At 27.2% G+C, this 19931-nt stretch overlaps 3 protein-coding genes across 3 annotated transcripts; all 3 read left to right on the top strand.

The window, feature by feature from the left end:
* Nucleotides 1–1827: 1827 nt before the first annotated feature.
* LOC107619873 (putative protein phosphatase 2C 47) lies at nt 1828–7915 on the top strand. Its single transcript, XM_088501734.1, has 5 exons — nt 1828–1983; nt 3237–3425; nt 5037–5242; nt 5970–6178; nt 7560–7915. The coding sequence occupies exons 1-5, from the start codon at nt 1828–1830 to the stop codon at nt 7913–7915; spliced, it is 1116 nt and encodes a 371-aa protein (XP_088357860.1).
* A 3392-nt stretch (nt 7916–11307) lies between these two features.
* Nucleotides 11308–12585, top strand: LOC107619874 (amino acid transporter AVT3B). The gene has a single exon (XM_016322111.3). The coding sequence runs from the start codon at nt 11308–11310 to the stop codon at nt 12583–12585; it is 1278 nt and encodes a 425-aa protein (XP_016177597.1).
* Nucleotides 12586–14435: 1850 nt separating this feature from the next.
* Nucleotides 14436–19731, top strand: LOC107622169 (uncharacterized). Its single transcript, XM_016324059.3, has 4 exons — nt 14436–14726; nt 16156–16926; nt 18448–18495; nt 18831–19731. The coding sequence occupies exons 1-4, from the start codon at nt 14538–14540 to the stop codon at nt 19152–19154; spliced, it is 1332 nt and encodes a 443-aa protein (XP_016179545.2). The 5' UTR covers nt 14436–14537; the 3' UTR covers nt 19155–19731.
* The last annotated feature ends 200 nt before the right edge of the window (nt 19732–19931 follow it).

Consider the following 19931-nt stretch of genomic DNA (forward strand, 5'->3'; position numbering starts at 1 on the left):
GAAAGATAGAAGTCAAGTTAGTGTTACACGTTTTAACCCTAATCTACACCACACACACTACACTTTTTGTGTAGTTGCCTTGAAACTAGGATTATTATATTCCTAAGCAAAGAAGAGGAAACTCAGTGCTATTGTGATTTATGTTTTAGAAAGTGTGTTTTAATTATTTGTATAGGTGTTTTTTTTTATTTGTCTTATACTACTTTTTATTTTTTGGATTTACTAAAAATTAAATTTTAAATTTTTTAGATATAAAATTATGATATTATGTCATGAAATTACTCGTCTAAAAAATTTAAACTGATAAAAAAAGATAATATTAATGATTATATCTCTAAACGTGTGAATATATATATATATATATATATATATATATATATATATATGAAAATTTAATTGAAAAAGTAAACGAGGCATAAACTTGAGAGCCCTCGTGTTTTCACAAATACATTCAGTAGGTCATTATTTGAATTCGCAATTGGTAGTGCCACACTATTGTTCAAATTTAATATAATTTTCATACATGATTTTATTTAATTTAAATTAATAAGAAATTAAAGTGCAATATAATTTATTTAAATAAAAGATTAGAAACTTCAGTGCTTATGGTACCTTTGCACATAAAAAGCAATACATAATAAAGCAAAATAAATAAATAACAAAAATACTATTTGCACACTAAATTCAGTCACTAAAATCAGTCGTCAATATATTTGTGTATAATTATATATGTGGTTTAATTTATTTTTAATATTTATTTATATTATAACATATATTTTATACTATTGATTAATTTTAATATACACGTAGTATGGTTAAATAAATAAATAAATATATAAAGTGATAACTACATAAGAGAGTTAAGCGAGATATTTGGTAATATTCTATAATTTATGAAAAAATATAGAGAGACAATGAGAATATTAAACAATGTGAACAATAGATATGTCGGTTGGATGTTCAATTTAATAGGTATGCAGACGATTATGTTGATTATTCTTAATTGGATGGTTATTTTTTTTTTATTCGATTTACTCATGCACAGTTAATAATAACTGGATGTTCAATTCACTAAGTGTGCGAATGGTTATCCTAATTTTAGGATGGAGTGTCATTTTTACCTTATCAGATCAATTATAGAGCCCATTGTTCATATTATTTATAAAAATCATTGTCTACTTAGCAAAATCGATAATTTATTTATTTAAGATTAAATTAAATTTTTGTGATATAGCTTTAACATAAAGGGAAATCATCACATAATTCAAAGCATTTTCATCACCACCACAACACAAGGCTATCCGGTCAACTAGCTAGTAAACCTAATAAAACCTGTGATATATATACAAAAAGAACATAAATTAAACATTTTAGTTCCCTAATCTCTCTTATTAACCACAAACAACAATAACCACAAAACCTAATATATATACTATTAAGATCTTCCCTTTAATGCTTCATGGTTTTAAATTTGACATATGGATAAAAAATCACCCATCTATAATTCTATAATTACTTCTTAATTAGCAAAACAAAGTCTCTTTTTGTTTTTAATTCTCTTTTTGAATTCAAAAAAGAACTAACCCTTTTGTTTTGTGATTTTTCCTATCTCCCATGTTCTTGAATATCAAGTGCAAAATCATCACAATATTTTAAGATAGTTGTTTTATGAGACATGTGATTTTCCTATCTCCCATGGACAAGGTTGTTGTTAAAAATAATATATATTAATTTTTTTTTTCTTGAATAGGTATAAAAATTTGATCTCTTTTTCTTAATTCAAGGTGATTATATTGGATGATTTGTGTTATAGGAAATTAAAAGATAATGGCTCTAGGAACTAATTTCAAGCCTCAAATAGCTACATTATTGGATCAAAATGGTGAAAGAATTATTGGGGATTTAAATCACAATATTAGAAAACCTCCAAAAGATCATTCAATTATTCGCCATTGCAGCAGTAACGTATGGTTGGCTAAATCGGTTAGTACAATCAAATTCTCTTTCTTCATCCCTTGGAGTTTTCTATAATAATGCCAAATTCAATATTATAATTTTAACAAGTTTATGACTTTTTGTGCATGCTATTTTTCGTGTATATCTTTGTTTCAATCCATTAATTTCTTATGATAAAATTTGTAAAAGCATGAATAGAGATTGTTAGAAACCAAAAAAGAGTTTAGAAAAAAGATATATATATGTTTATTATGTGTCAATAACTCAAAACAAATTAAACACGTCAAGTGTACACTAAAATTAGCTACTAAAATCAGTTATAATGTATTGGTGTATAAATACATATATTATTTTTTTTTTATAAAAGATAGAAGACTCGAACCTAAAACCTCTTAATTGAGTATGGAGAGACTATGCGTTATAACTCATTGGCAATACATATATTATTTAACTTATTTTTAATGTGTATTTTATATTTCAATATGTATTTTATACTAATGACTAATTTTAGTATATAAATAATATTTTAAAACTTTAGAGGATACAAAATATTATAGGTGTTAAATAAATAAAAAAATATAAAAATAATTATTTAATTTAAATTCAAATATGAATAAGTTTTTAAGTATATCATTCTAACTAGCTAATATTTAAATACTACTCTAACAGAGATATTCGTGCATTCATTCTGGTGAAATAGAAATTAAATTAGAAATTAAATTAGAAATTATAGAAATTGTACTTGTGATAATGTTTACTTATTAATACAAATATTTATATATTTTATTTTCTCACATATATATAATTATTATATCATACTTTATAAATACATATATTATTTATAAACTATAACTCATTGGCTTGTGTATAAATACATATATTATTTAATTCATTTTTAATGTGTATTTTATATTCTAATATATATTTTATACTAATAACTGATTTTGATATGTATAAATAATATTTTAAAACTCTATAGGATACAAAATATTATAGGTGTAAAATAAATAAAAAAGAAATATAAAAATTATTTAATTTAAATTCAAATATGAATCTAAGTTTTTAAGTAGATCATTCTAACTAATATTAAATACTACTCTAACAGAGATATTCGTGCATTCATTCTGGTGAAATAGAAATTAAATTAGAAATTGGATGTTAATTATTGTTCAAGTAATAAGTTGTGTACTTGTGATAATGTTTACTTATTAATACAAATATTTATATATTTTATTTTCTCACTTACATATATATATAATTATTATATCATACTTTATTAGGAATTAGACATTGGGATTGAAGACTTGAAAGCAAATCCAGAAGAGAAATCAAAGTTTTCACCAACATTGCGATTTGGAAGTTGTTCTGAGAAAGGACCAAAGCAGTTCATGGAAGATGAGTTTATTTGTGTTGATATCATTCACGAATATTCCAGTGCTGCCATGCCTTCTCCAGCAGGATTTTATGGGGTACAAAAAACCTTCTTGGCTTTAAATTAAGGGCGTGTTTTTTCAAATTTTCAAAAAGGTAACAATACAACTAAAATTTTTTATATAATTATAAAAGTTAAAAAATTAATTAAATATTTTTTTTATAGAATTTACTAGAGATGTTTACAGATTTTCGGGTATAAAAAAAAATGAAAACCAAATCGATAAAAATTTATTCGGTTCGATTTGAATCGAATAATATTTTTATATTGTAAAGGGATTCAATTAAAAATTAAATTAAGTCGGGTTGTGTCGATTCGGATAATCGACGTATCCAATTAAAAATTAAATTTAAATGAAAAAATTGAAAAAAAATTCTATAAATATGTGATTGTAAAAAGATAAATAAAAAGAGAAATATGTGAATGACAAAATATATACAATATATCATTAAATTCATACTTAAATAAATATCATAAAAAAATTGATGAACAAATTAGTATTAAGGTTCGTTGATAAAAATAGTATATATTTTATTTTTTTTAATATAAATATAAAACTAATCGGGTCATCGAGTTCCACAACCATAAATTTAATACCTAAACTAATTAAAAATTAGTTTTATTGGGTCTTACCCAATTATTAGATCCGATTATTCAACGAGTGCCAAAACTAATTAAATTGGGTCAAATTGGCTTTAATCACCCATACTTATGAATGAATATCTCTAAATTTTATCATACAAATTTGGAACTCAAAGTTTTTTTATTAAAAAATCTAGATATTTTAAAAAATGATCTAAATTAAATATGTGAATTTTCTTTTTCAATTTACAAACTCTTTTCTAGCCATATAATAAGCTGCCCGATTGACAATTTTAGTACTATTCACAAGAAAATGATTTCAAATAGAACTTTTAGCTAGCAACATATATATATAAGTATTTTTTCCGCATAAGTTTTTTATTTTTCATTTTTTTTTGTTTTTTACTTTTTTCTAATGGTGTGGCATGGGTTCTCTAGCGATATATTTGTAAGTCTTAGGTAGCGTTTGGAAAAGAGACAGAAACTGAGAGACTGAGATTGAGAAACAGAGATTGAAATAAGTTTTAATATTGTGTTTGGTATAAAATAGAAGATAGAGACTGAAATAAAAATGAAGCTCTAATTTAATTTGCACAAATGATGAAGTTGGAATTAATTAATTAAAATTGGAGTATTTTAAATATAAAATGTTATTAAAGTTTCAGTCTCCATTTTTAAAAATTTCAATCCCATGTGTTCCCATTTTTTAAAGGTATCGAAATACTAAAATTCTAGGGATAGTGACTGAAATTTTAGGATTTGAATTCTCTAAAATTTGAATTTCACTTTAGATAGTAAAGTGTGATCTCTCACCATTTATTTCATAGGTGGGACCAAGAATAAATATGAAAGAGAAACTATTCAAGGGTAGAAGATCACACTCTACTCTCTAAAGTAAAATTCAAACTTTAGAGGATCTAAATCCGAAATTTTAATACCAATTTCTAGACCAACAAACATGATATTGAGTCTCAGTCTCCTAGTTTCGGTCCCAATACCTCAAAACAAACGCTACCTTGATTCCTAGATACTTAGTGAGTTATTGCATTATTATTAATAATTATAGGTATTTGATGGGCATGGAGGAATTGATGCGGCATCATTTACCAAAATAAACATTCTTAAGCTAATAGTTGAAGATTCACATTTTCCATCCAACATTAAGAAAGCTATTAAGAGTGCATTTGTGAAAGTGGATCATGCATTTGCAGATACTACTTCACTTGATAGTTCTTCAGGCACCACAGCAATTGTTGCCCTTATTTTGGAAAGGTTAGTACCATATATATATAATGTGATTAATTTTTTGTTGCGATGAAATCACTTATTTTAAAAATTTAAACCGATAAAAAGAGGTACATAAATTATTATATATTTATCATGCAACTTCATACGAAAATATCTTTTTTGAAAATTTGGGTGAGCTTTGCATAAAATTAATTTTTTTTATAACAAGAATCGAATTATAAATTTTGAAGTTATATAAACTTTGATATCATGTCATACAATCATAATTTCAAAAATTTAAATCAATAAAAAAATTTTAATTGATAAAAAAAGTAGATAAATAATTATATACCTATAATGTTTCTTTAGTCAAGAGTTTTTTTTATGTGAATCTATATATTTTTTATTTATTTTATGTTAATTTTTTTTTTAAAAAATCAATAAAGATATTGACCTTTAAATTCTTAGATTATAGAAGCTGTCATACCAAAAATTAAAGCCGATAAAAAAATGCATTAACAATTATATATCTATTAAGGTGAAAACTCAGGTGCAGTCGGCTTCACGTGAAGTTGACACCTGAGAGTCATTAGATAAAATTTCAGTCAAAACAGTTAAATTATCTAACGACTTTCAGTATCAATTTTACGTAAAGTCGACTTCACTTGAGTTTTCACCGTCTATTAATCAATCATGTTATGTTGCACTCACTTATTGCTACTTCTAATAAAATGTATCATCTAACTACTATCTAGAATATTCCATATTCTAGGGACTTGATAGTTGCCAATGTGGGGGATTCTCGTGCCGTAATGGGAAAAAGAGGTAAAGCCATAGAACTTTCCAAAGATCATAAGCCAAACAGCACTTCTGAAAGATTAAGAATTGAGAAACTAGGTGGTGTGATCTATGATGGATACCTCAATGGACAACTATCAGTGGCACGTGCTCTTGGGGATTGGCACATCAAAGGTTACAAAGGTAATTAATATAAGGTTTAATTATTTTGTCGGTTCTTATAGTTTTATCGAATTTTTAATTAGGTTTCTATATATTTTTTTTAATTAGGTCCCTATATCATATCAAATTTTGTAATTAAGTTCATACTATGATAAAAATATTAGAATTAATAGAGTAACTAAGTGTTAGGTATATTCGTTTTGTTTAATAAAATATTCCGTTAATTCTAACATTTTTGTCACGACAGAAATTTAATTATAAAATTTGATATTATATAGTGATTCAATTGAAAAAAAAAAAGTATAAAAATCTAATTAAAAATTTGATAAACTATAGGAATGGAGAGAATAATTAAACCTTAATATAAAGTAGTAATATGTATATAACATGCTTAATTCAATTAATAGAATTACTTAGAGTGAAATAATGTATAGTAGTTAATACAACTGAAAAAATTGCAATGAATTATATTAAAGGAAGTTGAAATTTTCTCTTTGAACTTTATTTTCTTTATATCTTCTCTATGATTTATTAATTCTAAGAATTTTTTTTTGTGTAGTTACAACAAGCTTAGTCACAAATAGTTAGAGGAGCTCAATATTTTTTAGAAAAGTTAGAATTGTGTTTATTTTATTTTATTTTTTGTTTAGAAAATTAAGAATAGGAAGAATTGAATTTTATTTTATTTTTGTTCATAAAAACTCCAATATTATATATGCCATAAATTTATTTTTCCCCCCAAAAATTTAATTCAGTATAGATATTACAACCACAATATTGTGATAGCAAGTGTAATTGTGATCGTAATGTAAAACCCTAAAATCCTTATTACCCTAATTACTCATAAAAATATTATTAAGAAAGCGTTCGTTATTCCATATCATCATTTTCATTTGTATTGTATACATACATTTACAATCGAAAATATTTGATAACAAAAAAAATTAGTAAAAAAAAAAATCAAAATTTATTTTATTTAGAACAAGTTCTGCCTGTTGTTTTTGTCTCCATAACATGCGTTACCATTTACAATTATACATATAAAGAGAGGCTCTATTATACATTGAGTGAATATCCCACCCAACCCCTGATAATTACCTCGAAAGGACAACGAGGCTCCAAAAAAAAAAACACCCAATCCGATCCCTGATATTTCTTTTTTAGGACTGATTAGTCCCTGTGCAAAAAAAAAAAAACAACATTAACTTTTTTTGGCACAGGGATCTCGTTGTCTTTTCAAAGTAATTATCAGGGTCGGGTTGGATTTTTTTTTTTTTGTTAAGGATTTCGTTGTCTTTCGAGATAATTATAGGCTGTTTTGGGTTTTATTCTATATATTATATCTAATTATAATTAATTTTCATTATATTCCAAAATTTCTTACATATATATATTATTACAGGTAATTCAATGTGCCCATTAAGCTCAGAGCCAGAATTAGAAGAGGTTGTATTAACAGAAGAAGATGAGTTCTTAATAATGGGGTGTGATGGATTATGGGATGTGATGAGTAGCCAATATGCTGTGACAATGGTGAGAAAAGAGCTGATGAAACACAATGATCCAATGGAATGTGCAAGAGCTCTTGTTTCTGAAGCACTTCAACGCAATGCATGTGACAATCTCACTGTTTTGGTCATTTGTTTCTCCATGGATCCACCTCCTAAGATTGAAATCATCTCCAGGTTACATAAGAGGAGGAGTATTTCAGCTGAAGCCATTGACGTTCTCAAGGGTTTGATCAATGCCACAAGTTAAATATATAGAGAGAAGGACAAATAGATCCATGACCTTTTGTTCCGCGGACATTTTTGTCCCTAACCATTGAAAAATACTTTTAAGTCCCTGACCTTCACAAAATTTGGACGGATCAGTCCTTCCGTCCAAATACCTCCGTCAGGGATTGATCCGTCCAAATGTCTTCGTTAGGGACTGATCTGTCCAAATTTTGTGAAGGTCAGGGACTTAAATGTATTTTTCAATGGTTAAGGACGAAAATGTTCACAGAACAAAAGGTCAGGGACTTATTTGTCCTTTTCTCACAAATATATATTAATTAATTAACTAGTTAGTGCTTCATTCAATTTTGCAAGAGAATGTTGTTTGTATATATAAAGGGATTATTATATTTATATGAAGATGATCAAAATAATCTTTATGGAAAGATAATATATACTTAAGATATGTACATATATTATGTCAATTTAACAGTTTAGTTAAATATAATAAATAATTTAACCATATATTTTAACTATTATCTTTGTATAAAAATTATTTTAAACATTTTTATCTGAGTCGTTATCTAGCTGTCTATAGTTATAATTTAATGGTTACATACAGAATAAATAATTGATTTGGTAGTAAACCTTTTTATATAACACTATAATTGATTTAGTTCTTGTTGTATTGTCCTTTAGTCTTTGTACTTCTTTAGCTTAATTATAACTATAAAAAAAAAAAAACAAAAAGCATAATTAGTTATCAATTAGTTTTAAATTAAGAGATTTGACAATGTTGAACCATTTCAATAAAACATTTTTTGACAGTTTTTCTGCTATTTATTAGTAATGGTTTTAATTGTCGTTAATTTTTGTTCACAACAACAACTATAAAATTATTGTTTATTTGTGCATCATCATCATTACATATAGCGACGGTTTTGGACAACTGTAGATAAAAAATGTTCCTAAATAATTTGTAATGATTTTAAACTAATGAAACATTTGCTAATCTGCAACACTTATTCGAGTGGCTTTTTGTGTTATATTTAGTGTCGGTTGAAAACAATCGCTAAATGAATAGTTTTTATTATAGTTTTATTATTTTAATATTTAACGACAGTTTTAAACCACCAAAATTTTAGAAGGTATAATTTTAAAAGTTTTAAATGGTAGTTAATATTGATCTCTATTATATTATTAAAATTTTCAATTTCAAATTAAATATTCGCATTTATCAATAAAACTTTTTACATGAAAAAATTATAATATATATTAAAGATTTTATTTATTGTTCATCAAATTCATAATTTATGTATCTAAGAGAGTAAGTATTATTTTACTCTTATACTAAGATTTTTAAGTTCAAATTTTGAGAATAACAATAATATTTTTTATAATATATAAATAATATTTAAAAAATTATATACCAACTCTATCTCACAATCTTGTTTATAATATAGAATTAATAGTTAAAATCATCCCTAAAAGATACCTTGATCTCTATTTTCTTTCTCGAAAAAATAAATTAATCAAATTCGTCTCCCAAAGATAACAGACCTGATCGCGTTAGTCCTTCCGTCATCTCTTCTATTAGTCCTTCTGTCATCTCCTTCTATGATAAAATCTTCTATGAGGCATTCTATCAAACATCTTATATACATCATACTTAATTAACCTATCAGACTTTATCCTACGGTAAAATCTCAAGGCTTCAAGCAGAAAATAATTTTTTGCATATTCTTTGAGCATGGTGTGGTAAAGTATATCGAGCTTGTCGTGGTCGTTGACAATGTCAAAGGCATGTGAGGCTTCAGAGATGCTGTCGAGCTTGCAAAACAAGTGCTAGTGGTAGAAGTCATTCTTGAGGATAAGGGGAAGGAATTGGCGGAGCTCGGTGAGAGAGTTGCAGATCTCTAGAAGAACCAAAGAAACCGCCTAGCCACTGGCTATTAGAAGAGCAAGCATAAGAATAAATAGCATAGAATGTGGCGCGGCACGGTACATATCCGGAAAGGCAGAATGGAATATTGAGCGATGCAGTGATGAAGACCAGGGAAACAGTGCTGTGGTGGTTATGGAGTTTCAGGGAAGAATGACATCCATGGCTATTCAGGTAAGAGCTAGTTGCTATGGAGTTTCAGTGTTCAGGAAGAGAATCAAAAAGAAAGAAAATCAATAAAGAAAAAGATGGCTAATGGGTGGGATTTTTTGGGCTGGTGGGTCGGGTTTAAGCCTTTATTTGTTGGGCTAGCTTACAAAAAAAATGACATCGTTTTATGTATTAAAATATACTTTAACGTGCCATGTCATTTTCTGTTAGTACCATCAGTAGTAAAATGGTTGTTGCTTATTTAAATGTTAATCAATTAAATTGAGTTAGTTTAATAGTTAATTTATTAGTTTATTTAAGTAAGTATTATAAAATATTTTAAATTTCATCTTATACATATACAACAACTTATTAATCAATAAATTAATATTTAGCTTGTTAGATTATTAAGAGATACCATAGAAAAAAAAATACTAACAGAATTTGATATCGCTTGTAACTTATTGAAGCATCAAGTAGAAAAAAATTATTTTTATATTAAAAAACCAACAAGTGTTACTTCTGTTTGTTTTATGTTAATTTGAACAATATTTATAGTAAATGTTAAAATATTATTTCTAAGAAATTTCATTTTACACTTAGAGAATGAAATGCATGTGAATGTTAATATAGTTTAAAATATAAATTTTTTTCATTCATTATATTTAGAAAAGTTAACATCAAAATAAATATATAAGTTTAAGAATTCAATATAATTCATTTGTGACAAGGATTTATATGAATGTCAATTAGCAATATAAACACCTATTATTTAATTTGACTTTATATTATTATTTTAATTGAAAAAATTGTGATACACGCAGTTTAAAAAACAAATAAATCTAGATAGACATATCACACTACTTAGGAGACCAAATTTTTAGATACAAAAAATATAAATAATTGTTGAATCAAACAAAGCAATGTAACTCATCGTCATTTGTTTATCCAAAAAATAATATGCATACCATATCATTTTAGTAAGTAATTCAACTAAACTTTTTTTTTCTTCAAATTTTTGTACCAAAAGAAAATAAAAAAAGGTTTTAGTTTATTTTATATTAAATAACAAAATTAGACAATAATTAACATATATACCATCAAATCCAAATCCAATATTCTCCTTTCTTCAACCTCAATAATGCTTTACTACAATAATAGCATTTGTCTATTGTTTAAGAAAATAAGCTACTAAATTAGCATGTGCCAAAATTTGATTCACATTTCACATAATCTCTTTCTCTTATGAAGAATGCATGCATGTTTTAACTACATAATTATACCTCATAATAAGATACAACATCATATCATTGAATTTGATCCCATCATTATTCAAAGCAATGGGGCTTCAAAAGAAGAATCGTACAAAGTCTTCATCATCATCAGCACCAAATGAAGATACTCCTCTATTGGGTGGCCATTATCAACCACTTTCCTCCAAAACCAAAACCTTTGCAAATATTTTCATAGCCATTGTTGGTGCAGGTGTTCTTGGCCTTCCTTATTGTTTCAAAAAAACCGGTTGGATATTAGGGCTAATTATGCTTTTTACCGTGGGCTTTTTCACACATTATTGCATGATACTCCTCGTCCAAACGCGACGCAAGCTCGAATCATCTTTTTCCCACACTATCTCCAGAGGATCTTCGAAAATCAATTCATTTGGTGACTTAGGTTATGCTATATGGGGACCCTCTGGCAAATCGTTTGTGGATTTGATGATTGTGCTTTCGCAATTCAGTTTCTGTGTTGGTTATCTTATTTTCGTATCGACCACTCTCGCCTACCTCTCAAAATATGATTCAATTCTTGGTTTGACGCCCAAGGTGTTGATCCATTGGGCTTGTTTCCCATTTCAGCTTGCCCTAAATGCGATTCCAACCCTAACCCATTTGGCTCCTTTGAGCATTTTCGCAGATATTGTTGATTTCGCGGCGAAAAGTGTTGTAATGATTGAGGATGTCTTCATATGCTTTGAGAATAGGCCTAATTTGAAGGCCTTTGGTGGATTCCCTATGTTCTTCTACGGTATTGGTGTCGCGGTTTATGCTTTTGAAGGAATAGGGATGGTTTTACCATTGGAATCTGAGGCCAAAGATAAGGAAAAGTTTGGTGATGTTTTGGGTTTGGCAATGATGTTAATTTCCATATTATATGGTTCATTTGGTGCATTAGGTTACTTTGCTTTTGGTGATGAGACACAAGAGATTATAACTACAAATTTTGGGCAAGGGCTAATTAGTGATTTGGTGCAATTTTGTCTTTGCATAAATTTGTTCTTCACTTTTCCATTGATGATGAATCCTGTTTATGAGGTTATTGAGGGTAGGTTTTGTGATTCTAGGTATTGTTTGTGGATGAGGTGGTTGATGGTGTTAGGGGTAAGTTTGGTAGCAATTTTTGTACCTAATTTTACAGATTTTCTATCTCTTGTTGGGAGTAGTGTTTGTGTTATTCTTAGTTTTGTGATGCCTGCTTTGTTTCACTTAGTTGTGTTTAAAGAGGAATTAGGTTTGAAGTGTGTGGTAAGAGATGGGTTAATTATGTTTTTTGGATTTGTTATTGCTGTTTCAGGAACATGGTATTCTCTATTAGAGATTTTTGAGAATGATGTTTGATTTAAAAAAAGGTTGTTGTATATATTATTATTTGTATATATATAAAGTGAGTCTCACATTTTAATTAGTGTTATATTTCAGTTAGTTATTGTTTCTATTTTATGAACATAAATGAGTATTCAAAAGAAATCAATGTGTACACATTAAAAAAAGAATAAACTAATATAAATGATAATGATATGATATTGTTTTCATTTAATAAAGAATATGTATGAGAAATTATAATATTAATATACTAGAATCATATAAATGAAATGAAAAATAGGTTTTGGCAACTTTGACTGAATATTTTTGTTTTCGAACATTTTCCTTTCATCTATAGCCGCTATTTATAGGTTTTTAGATTTTGCCCTATCAAAGGAAAAAACAAAGAAACCAAGTTGATGTAATAATGCTAAAAAAGGGAGAAAAAAAAAAAAAAAAACACTCACACAAAGATGTGAGAAAAAAATTAAATAAAGAAAGTGGATCTGTAATTTTTTCGGAGGGTTCAACTTATATAGTTATAAATTAAGATATATTTAGGTTAGATTGTTAAAAAAGCTATAAATAAATATTTGAATAGATCTCCATAAATTTTGTATCGAATATTTTATTCTAATTAAATTTTATTATGTTTGAGTGAGGTTTTTGAATTTTATTTTTGTAAAATAAATAGATTTCTCTATTAGTCATCAGAGTCGTTAGCCTTTTTATCTCTCATCCCAACAGGTCAAAGACTAATCCGTCGCGGATCGGAACTCCATTTAAGGGTCTGCCGCTGGCCAATGGATTACTGCATGCATAAGGCGGGATTCGAACCCCCGACACTTGCTTAAGCGGACGAGTGAGCTAACCACTCGACTAACCCAAATTGGTTAGAGTCGTTAGCTATTAACGAAGAGATTCTATATGGTCATTAAATGACGTATCCATGATTATGTCACGTATCAAGATAAATACATCCACATTAAAACACAGAAGATAATGACATCGTTTCATAATTTCTCAAAACGATGCATTTAGTGAAAATTAGGTCTCCAACAAATATAATAAAAGGTTGATTTGTGTAGATGTAATTTTTGACAAAATGACATATATACTTATTAGTGATACACTTGATGCATATAGACAACAATAAATTAAACAACAATATTATAGTAATTTTATAGTAATAATTTTATAGTAATTTTATAGTGATACACTTGATGCATATATACACTTTAAAAATATCCACTATATTCTAATGATATTATAGTAATAAATTAAACAACAATAATTTTAATAAATACAAGCCAATAAATTAAACAACAATAATTTTATAGTAATTTTATTAGTTCCAGTTAATTCAGTTTTTAAAACCTTGATTGAAACTAAATTTATTTGTCTTTTAAAAATTGTGAAAATAAAAATAATAAATTTTGTGAAAAGAAGCACTATTATCATTTTCATCGTCAGAAATAACAATAGTATAATCTCATAGAGTAATTTTATTTAACTTTTATTAATTTTGGAAGAATATTTATAAGAAAAGTCTAAATAAAATATTGGATATTTCTTGAAACCAAAAGAAATATTGTGAAATAAATTCTTCCTAGCTCTCTAAACAATTATAAGGAAAAAAAAAAAAGAAAATATATATAGAAAAAAATTTCAGCCATGCATGCACACTCTCCCCCGAAATTTCCGAAACAAAAGCTTCAAATTCTAGTCACCTTCGTTCACAATCATACAAATTATCCCAACATCTAATAATTAATTGCAAAAGAAAAAAAAAAGGACGGCTAAAAAATAAACACTAAAAAAAAAAACAACCTTTTTGGGTGGCAAACAAAAACAAAGAGAAAAACATTAAAAAAATAAAAATAAAAATAAGATCACTTTCCAAAATTTGAAGCAAAAGGGTGAAACATTATCCTTTTTCTTTTGTGGTGAATTAATTGTGATCATATATAGGAAGAAGGTGGTGATTGATGATGTCGTGTTCTCCATCATCATCATCATCTGAAGAAGAAGATGAGAGCTTTGAATCTTATCGAAGAGGAGGGTATCATGCTGTTAAAATTGGTGATCAATTTGCAGGTGGTAGGTACATAGCACAAAAGAAGCTTGGTTGGGGTCAATTTTCCACCGTTTGGCTTGCTTATGATACTAAAGATGAGGTATATATAAATATATAATTATAAATTTAATTTTAATTAATCGTGTATTGAATAGGTTCCTTCAAATTCATGTTATGATTATTTGTTATGTTATGAGGTTATTTGTTATGTTATGTTCTTAGTATTATTAAACTTTTTTTCATGTCATTGTGGCAACTAACTTTGAAATTATAGGTATACATAATTTTTGTGTGCTAGTTAATTAGGTTAATTTTTTTGGATATGGGATAAAAATGGGTGTAATCCTTTAACATTGGAAGTTATAGTGTTTTACAAAATTCTGGGGCTATAGAATTCGCAGAGTGCGAATTGTCAAATCAATTTTTTTTAATTTATAAAGACAATACACAGACTGCGTATTGTATTATTTTAATGTTAAATTACAATACGCAGACTGCGTATTGTATTATTTTAATATTAAATTACAATACACAGTCTGTCTATTGTAAATACACAGTTTGCGTATTGTCAGTATAATACGTGTTCTGCGTATTGTGCTTGTACAGAACAACGCCCCCATAACACTGTAAAATTCTATTTTTTATAACATTAACGTAAAACTCTCTTCATTCTTCCATATTAAAATAAAAAATCCAGTTAATTATCCATCATGAGTTAACATCCTTTTCTTTTAGATTTTGAACAGAGTCTGTTGTTGTTTCTGTTCATTCCTTTTATCTTGATTGTTCTATGAACTATATATTTTGACTGTTAGATTTTTATTACCTACGGTTTTGTAATTATTTTTTTAAGGATAAAAAAAATTATCTATCATGATTTGTCAATTTTCTCTATTTGGCTGACAGTGGAAAAATTTTTTTTATCATATTTTTATTTATCAAATTAAGATGATCTCTTGAGTTTTTTTTTTAACTTATGTTAATATTTGTAAGCCACTTTATTTTTTAAATATAATTAAGAAGTATTTAACTAGCTCTTAGATAAAAAACCAAAAATGATAATATTAAAAAGACAAAAAAAAAATCAAAATTTATCTTATTTGATATTTATTAATTATTATTAGAATTAATGAATGCTAAATAAAATAAACTCTCATTATTTTTGACTAATTTTTTTTGTTATCAAATATTTTCAAAAAAAAAATATAGTATAAATTTAACAATATTTTTAAAAAACTAAAATCATATATTTAATTTGTATTTTTATTTTTAATATTTTTTATTTTTTAAATTTTGTGGAAAAAAAAACTATATTTGTACAAACATAATTATTATGATCGATGAATGAACAAGTTTGTTTTCTTATGATTTTTCAGAAGGGTAATGCTAGGTAACCAATAATTTTTTTGAACAACATGAACAACCACCAATCAAATTAAAATATACTATACCTCCAAATCTTAATATTAGAATAATCATGTTCACATTGTTTAGTAATTTCATTGTCTACCCGTACTTTTCCTTTTCAGAAATATGTTGCTCTAAAGATCCAGAAAAGTGCAGCACAATTTGTTCAAGCTGCACTTCATGAGATTGATATCCTTTCAGCCATTGGAGATGGCACTCCTTCACACACAAAATTTGTTGCTCAACTAATTGATCACTTCAAGCACACAGGTCCAAATGGAAATCACCTTTGCATGGTTCTTGAGTTTCTTGGTGACAGTTTGCTTCGTCTAATCAAATACACACGTTACAAAGGAATTCCATTGAAAAAAGTTAGGGAGATTTGCACTTGCATATTGATTGGTTTGGATTACTTGCATAGAGAACATGGCATCATCCACACTGACCTAAAACCTGAAAATATTCTTCTTATTTCTCCCATTAATCCATCTAGAGACCCTTTAAGCTCAGGAGCATCTCCCATTCTAGAAAGACCTGAAGGAAGCATCTCTCCATCTCCTAGTCACATGGAGAAGAGGCTCAAGAGGAGGGCGAGGAGGATGAGTATGAGTTTATCGATCGGCCGAGGCGATTCGATAGACGAATATCCGAAAAGGAACATAGAAGAAATTGATGTTAGGTGCAAGATAGTTGATTTTGGGAATGCTTGTTGGGCTGATAATCAATTTACAGATTTGGTTCAGACAAGGCAGTATAGGGCTCCTGAGGTTATATTGCAAGCTGGCTATTCCTACTCTATTGATATGTGGTCTTTTGCTTGTATTGCTTTTGAGCTTGCCACTGGTGACATGTTGTTCAACCCTAGGGCTGGACAGGGTTTTAGTGAAGATGAGGTATGTATCATATTTTTTTATGATGATTGCACTGCTAGAAAAATTACTTTTAGCTAGGGGTGAGCACGGGTAGGGGTATCCGATTACCCGTCCGAACCCGAATCAAACCAATTAAATTGGTTCTGGAACTAACGGGTAATCGGGTCCAACTCGAACCAAACCGATGGCTATTTCTAGTGATTGGTTTGGATATCGGTTCTGAGGGTGCAGAACCCGAATCAACCCGTGAACCCGATGATATATTAATTAAATAAAAAAAATATATTTCTATTACACTTTTGCATTTAGCTTCTAATATGTTTGGTATTTAATATGCTTGGATTTTAATGTGTTTAGTTTTTAATGTATTTGGTTTTTAAAATGTTTGGATTATTTCTATTGATGTTACATGTTTATTGTACTTGCTGAATTTTTAAGATAAAAATTTGGATTTTTTTATGAATTTCAAAGTCATCGGGTACCTAATTACCCGAACTTCGAACCGAACCAATCCATTCTTAATCGGTTTGGTTTGGTTCGGGTACATACACAAAAAAATACAAATCCGAACCAAACCAAACCAATTACATTTTAATTGGTTCGGTTATAATTTTACCTTAAACCCGAACCAAACCGACCCGTGCTCACCCCTACTTTTAGCGACAGTAAGAATAGCTACTAATATGTTTATAAATAATTAGATATTAATCGTCTTATGTTTTGTCGTTAAAAATTTTTAGTGGCAATTATTATACAATTGTCAATGAATTTTTTTTAATAATCATAAAAAGTATATAATGGTCATTATAAGATATAATAATAACGACAAATATATAATTATTGTAAAAATATAAGTTAAATAAGACACATAGTGATTATTATGTTATTGTCACCAAAAGTTATTTTTGTTATAGTGCTAATCCAACTTGAATGGTATTATATTAATATTTGTAGAGGTTAACTGATATTACATTCGACATTTTTTTATTTGTCATGTCTATATTATTAATTGACATCTTTAGAAGATACATAAATAAAAGTGGTTACTTATATAAATATGTCTTTAGATAAAAATGATAGCTGAGATATAGAAATATATTATTTTAAATAACTTAATAAAATATGTCAAATTATTTGACTATTCTTAATTATCATCTTCACGTAAAGATATATTCATGTGAATAAACACTATTATTCTGTTAATAAAATTTAAAAAAAAACTCTTATTAATTTTTCTGTCGCTAATACAGCTATGTCTGTCACTAATTATTAATTAAAAAAAATCATCAAAAAAATCTATCGCTAATGCAAAAAATTCTAGTAATATTTATAAACAGAAAACTGTTGTATATACCATCAGTTAACCCACAAAGGAGGTGGGTGTATGTCATTACACAACACAAATGTTGTATATTCCATGGTTATTTGTTTTTCCATATAATTATTATTGCTTCAAAACTTGATGATGAACTACCAAATAAAGTCTTTAAGGTGACAAAGCATATGGGATAATATTAATCTTATGCATTATGTTGTTTGCAGGATCACCTTGCTTTGATGATGGAACTCCTAGGAAAGTTCCCTAAGAAGGTATATATAATAAAATTATCAATCCCGCTACGTTACCAATAGCATTTCTGTCAACTTTTATTTATAATTGTGTTTAATGAAAGTGTCTTTGTGGATGTGTCTAATAAAAATGTCTTTTTTATGACTGTGTTTAATAGAAGTGTCTTTATAAATATATTTTCTAAATGAGTCTCTTTATATATATATGTTTAAAATATAATAATTAATTATTATTGACAATAAATTGAGATAATATGTAATTTTTTACCTGAATCATAACAATGGTCAAATGAAATAAAAGTATTGTAAAAGTTTTAATTTGTAATTCTATTAATATATATATTTTTTTCAAATAGATTGCTACTTCTGGGGCGAAATGTAAGGATTTCTTTGACAGATTTGGAGATTTGAAAAGAATTAGAAGACTAAAAATGTGTCCACTGAAGAAATTGTTGGTTGAAAGGTACAAATTTTCAGAGAAAGATGCCAATGAATTTTCAGAATTTCTTTTGCCACTTCTTGATCTTTCACCAGAGAAAAGGCCAAGTGCACAACAATGCTTGCAACACCCTTGGATCAAGGACATAGACTATGCTCCATTTGACATCATCAATAATGGAAATAGTCTTGAAAATCTCAATGTTGGCATGAGAAACCTTCAAATTGCTGTAGGAAAGTGAATCAATTGGAGAAAATTTCATAAGATTCTTTTATTTATTTATTTATTTATGGTTTAATTACTCTGTTGGTCCCTATAGTTTCGCAAAATTTTCAATTAGGTCCCTATATTTTTTTTCCTTTTAATTGAGTCCCTGCACCAAATTTTTTTTTAATTAGGTCCCTACACTTTTTTTCCTTTTATTTAGATCCCTATACCAATTTTTTTTAGTTGGGTCCCTATAAAATTAAGCCAATTACTACTAAAAGGGATTTAATTGAAAAAAAAATTAGTGTAGGGACCCAATTAAAAAGAAAAAAAAGTATAGAGACCTAATTAAAAATTTCACGAAACTATAAGGGCCAACAGAGTAATTAAACCTTTATTTATTTACTCACTTGCAAAAATGCAAAAATTTGGTGAAGAGTTTTGTTTTCACCCCGGAGATCTTTTTGACAAAAGTAAATGGCAATTTGTTTCTATATTGTTCTTATTATTTTTTAAGTATGAAAAATTCATGTATTCATTCAAAACAAGTTATTTTGTTTTTGTTCCTTTTTCAAAGTTGAGAAATGTATTGATAATACAATGATAAGAAGTTGAACGCTACATTTTGATATGAAACTTTAAGAAGATATGTTATATTTTATAATATGGTTTAATATGTTATTAGTGTTTATAGTTTTATTAAATTTTTAATTAGATTTTTATAGTTTAAAAATTTGTACTTGAATTTTTATGTTAGATATAGAAATTTGTAATTAGATTTTTTTACTTATTAAAAAAAACACAATAATTC

Source organism: Arachis ipaensis, chromosome B10, assembly GCF_059453495.1.
Source record: "Arachis ipaensis isolate K30076 ecotype BB chromosome B10, ASM5945349v1, whole genome shotgun sequence".
NCBI classification, from domain to species: Eukaryota; Viridiplantae; Streptophyta; class Magnoliopsida; order Fabales; family Fabaceae; genus Arachis; species Arachis ipaensis.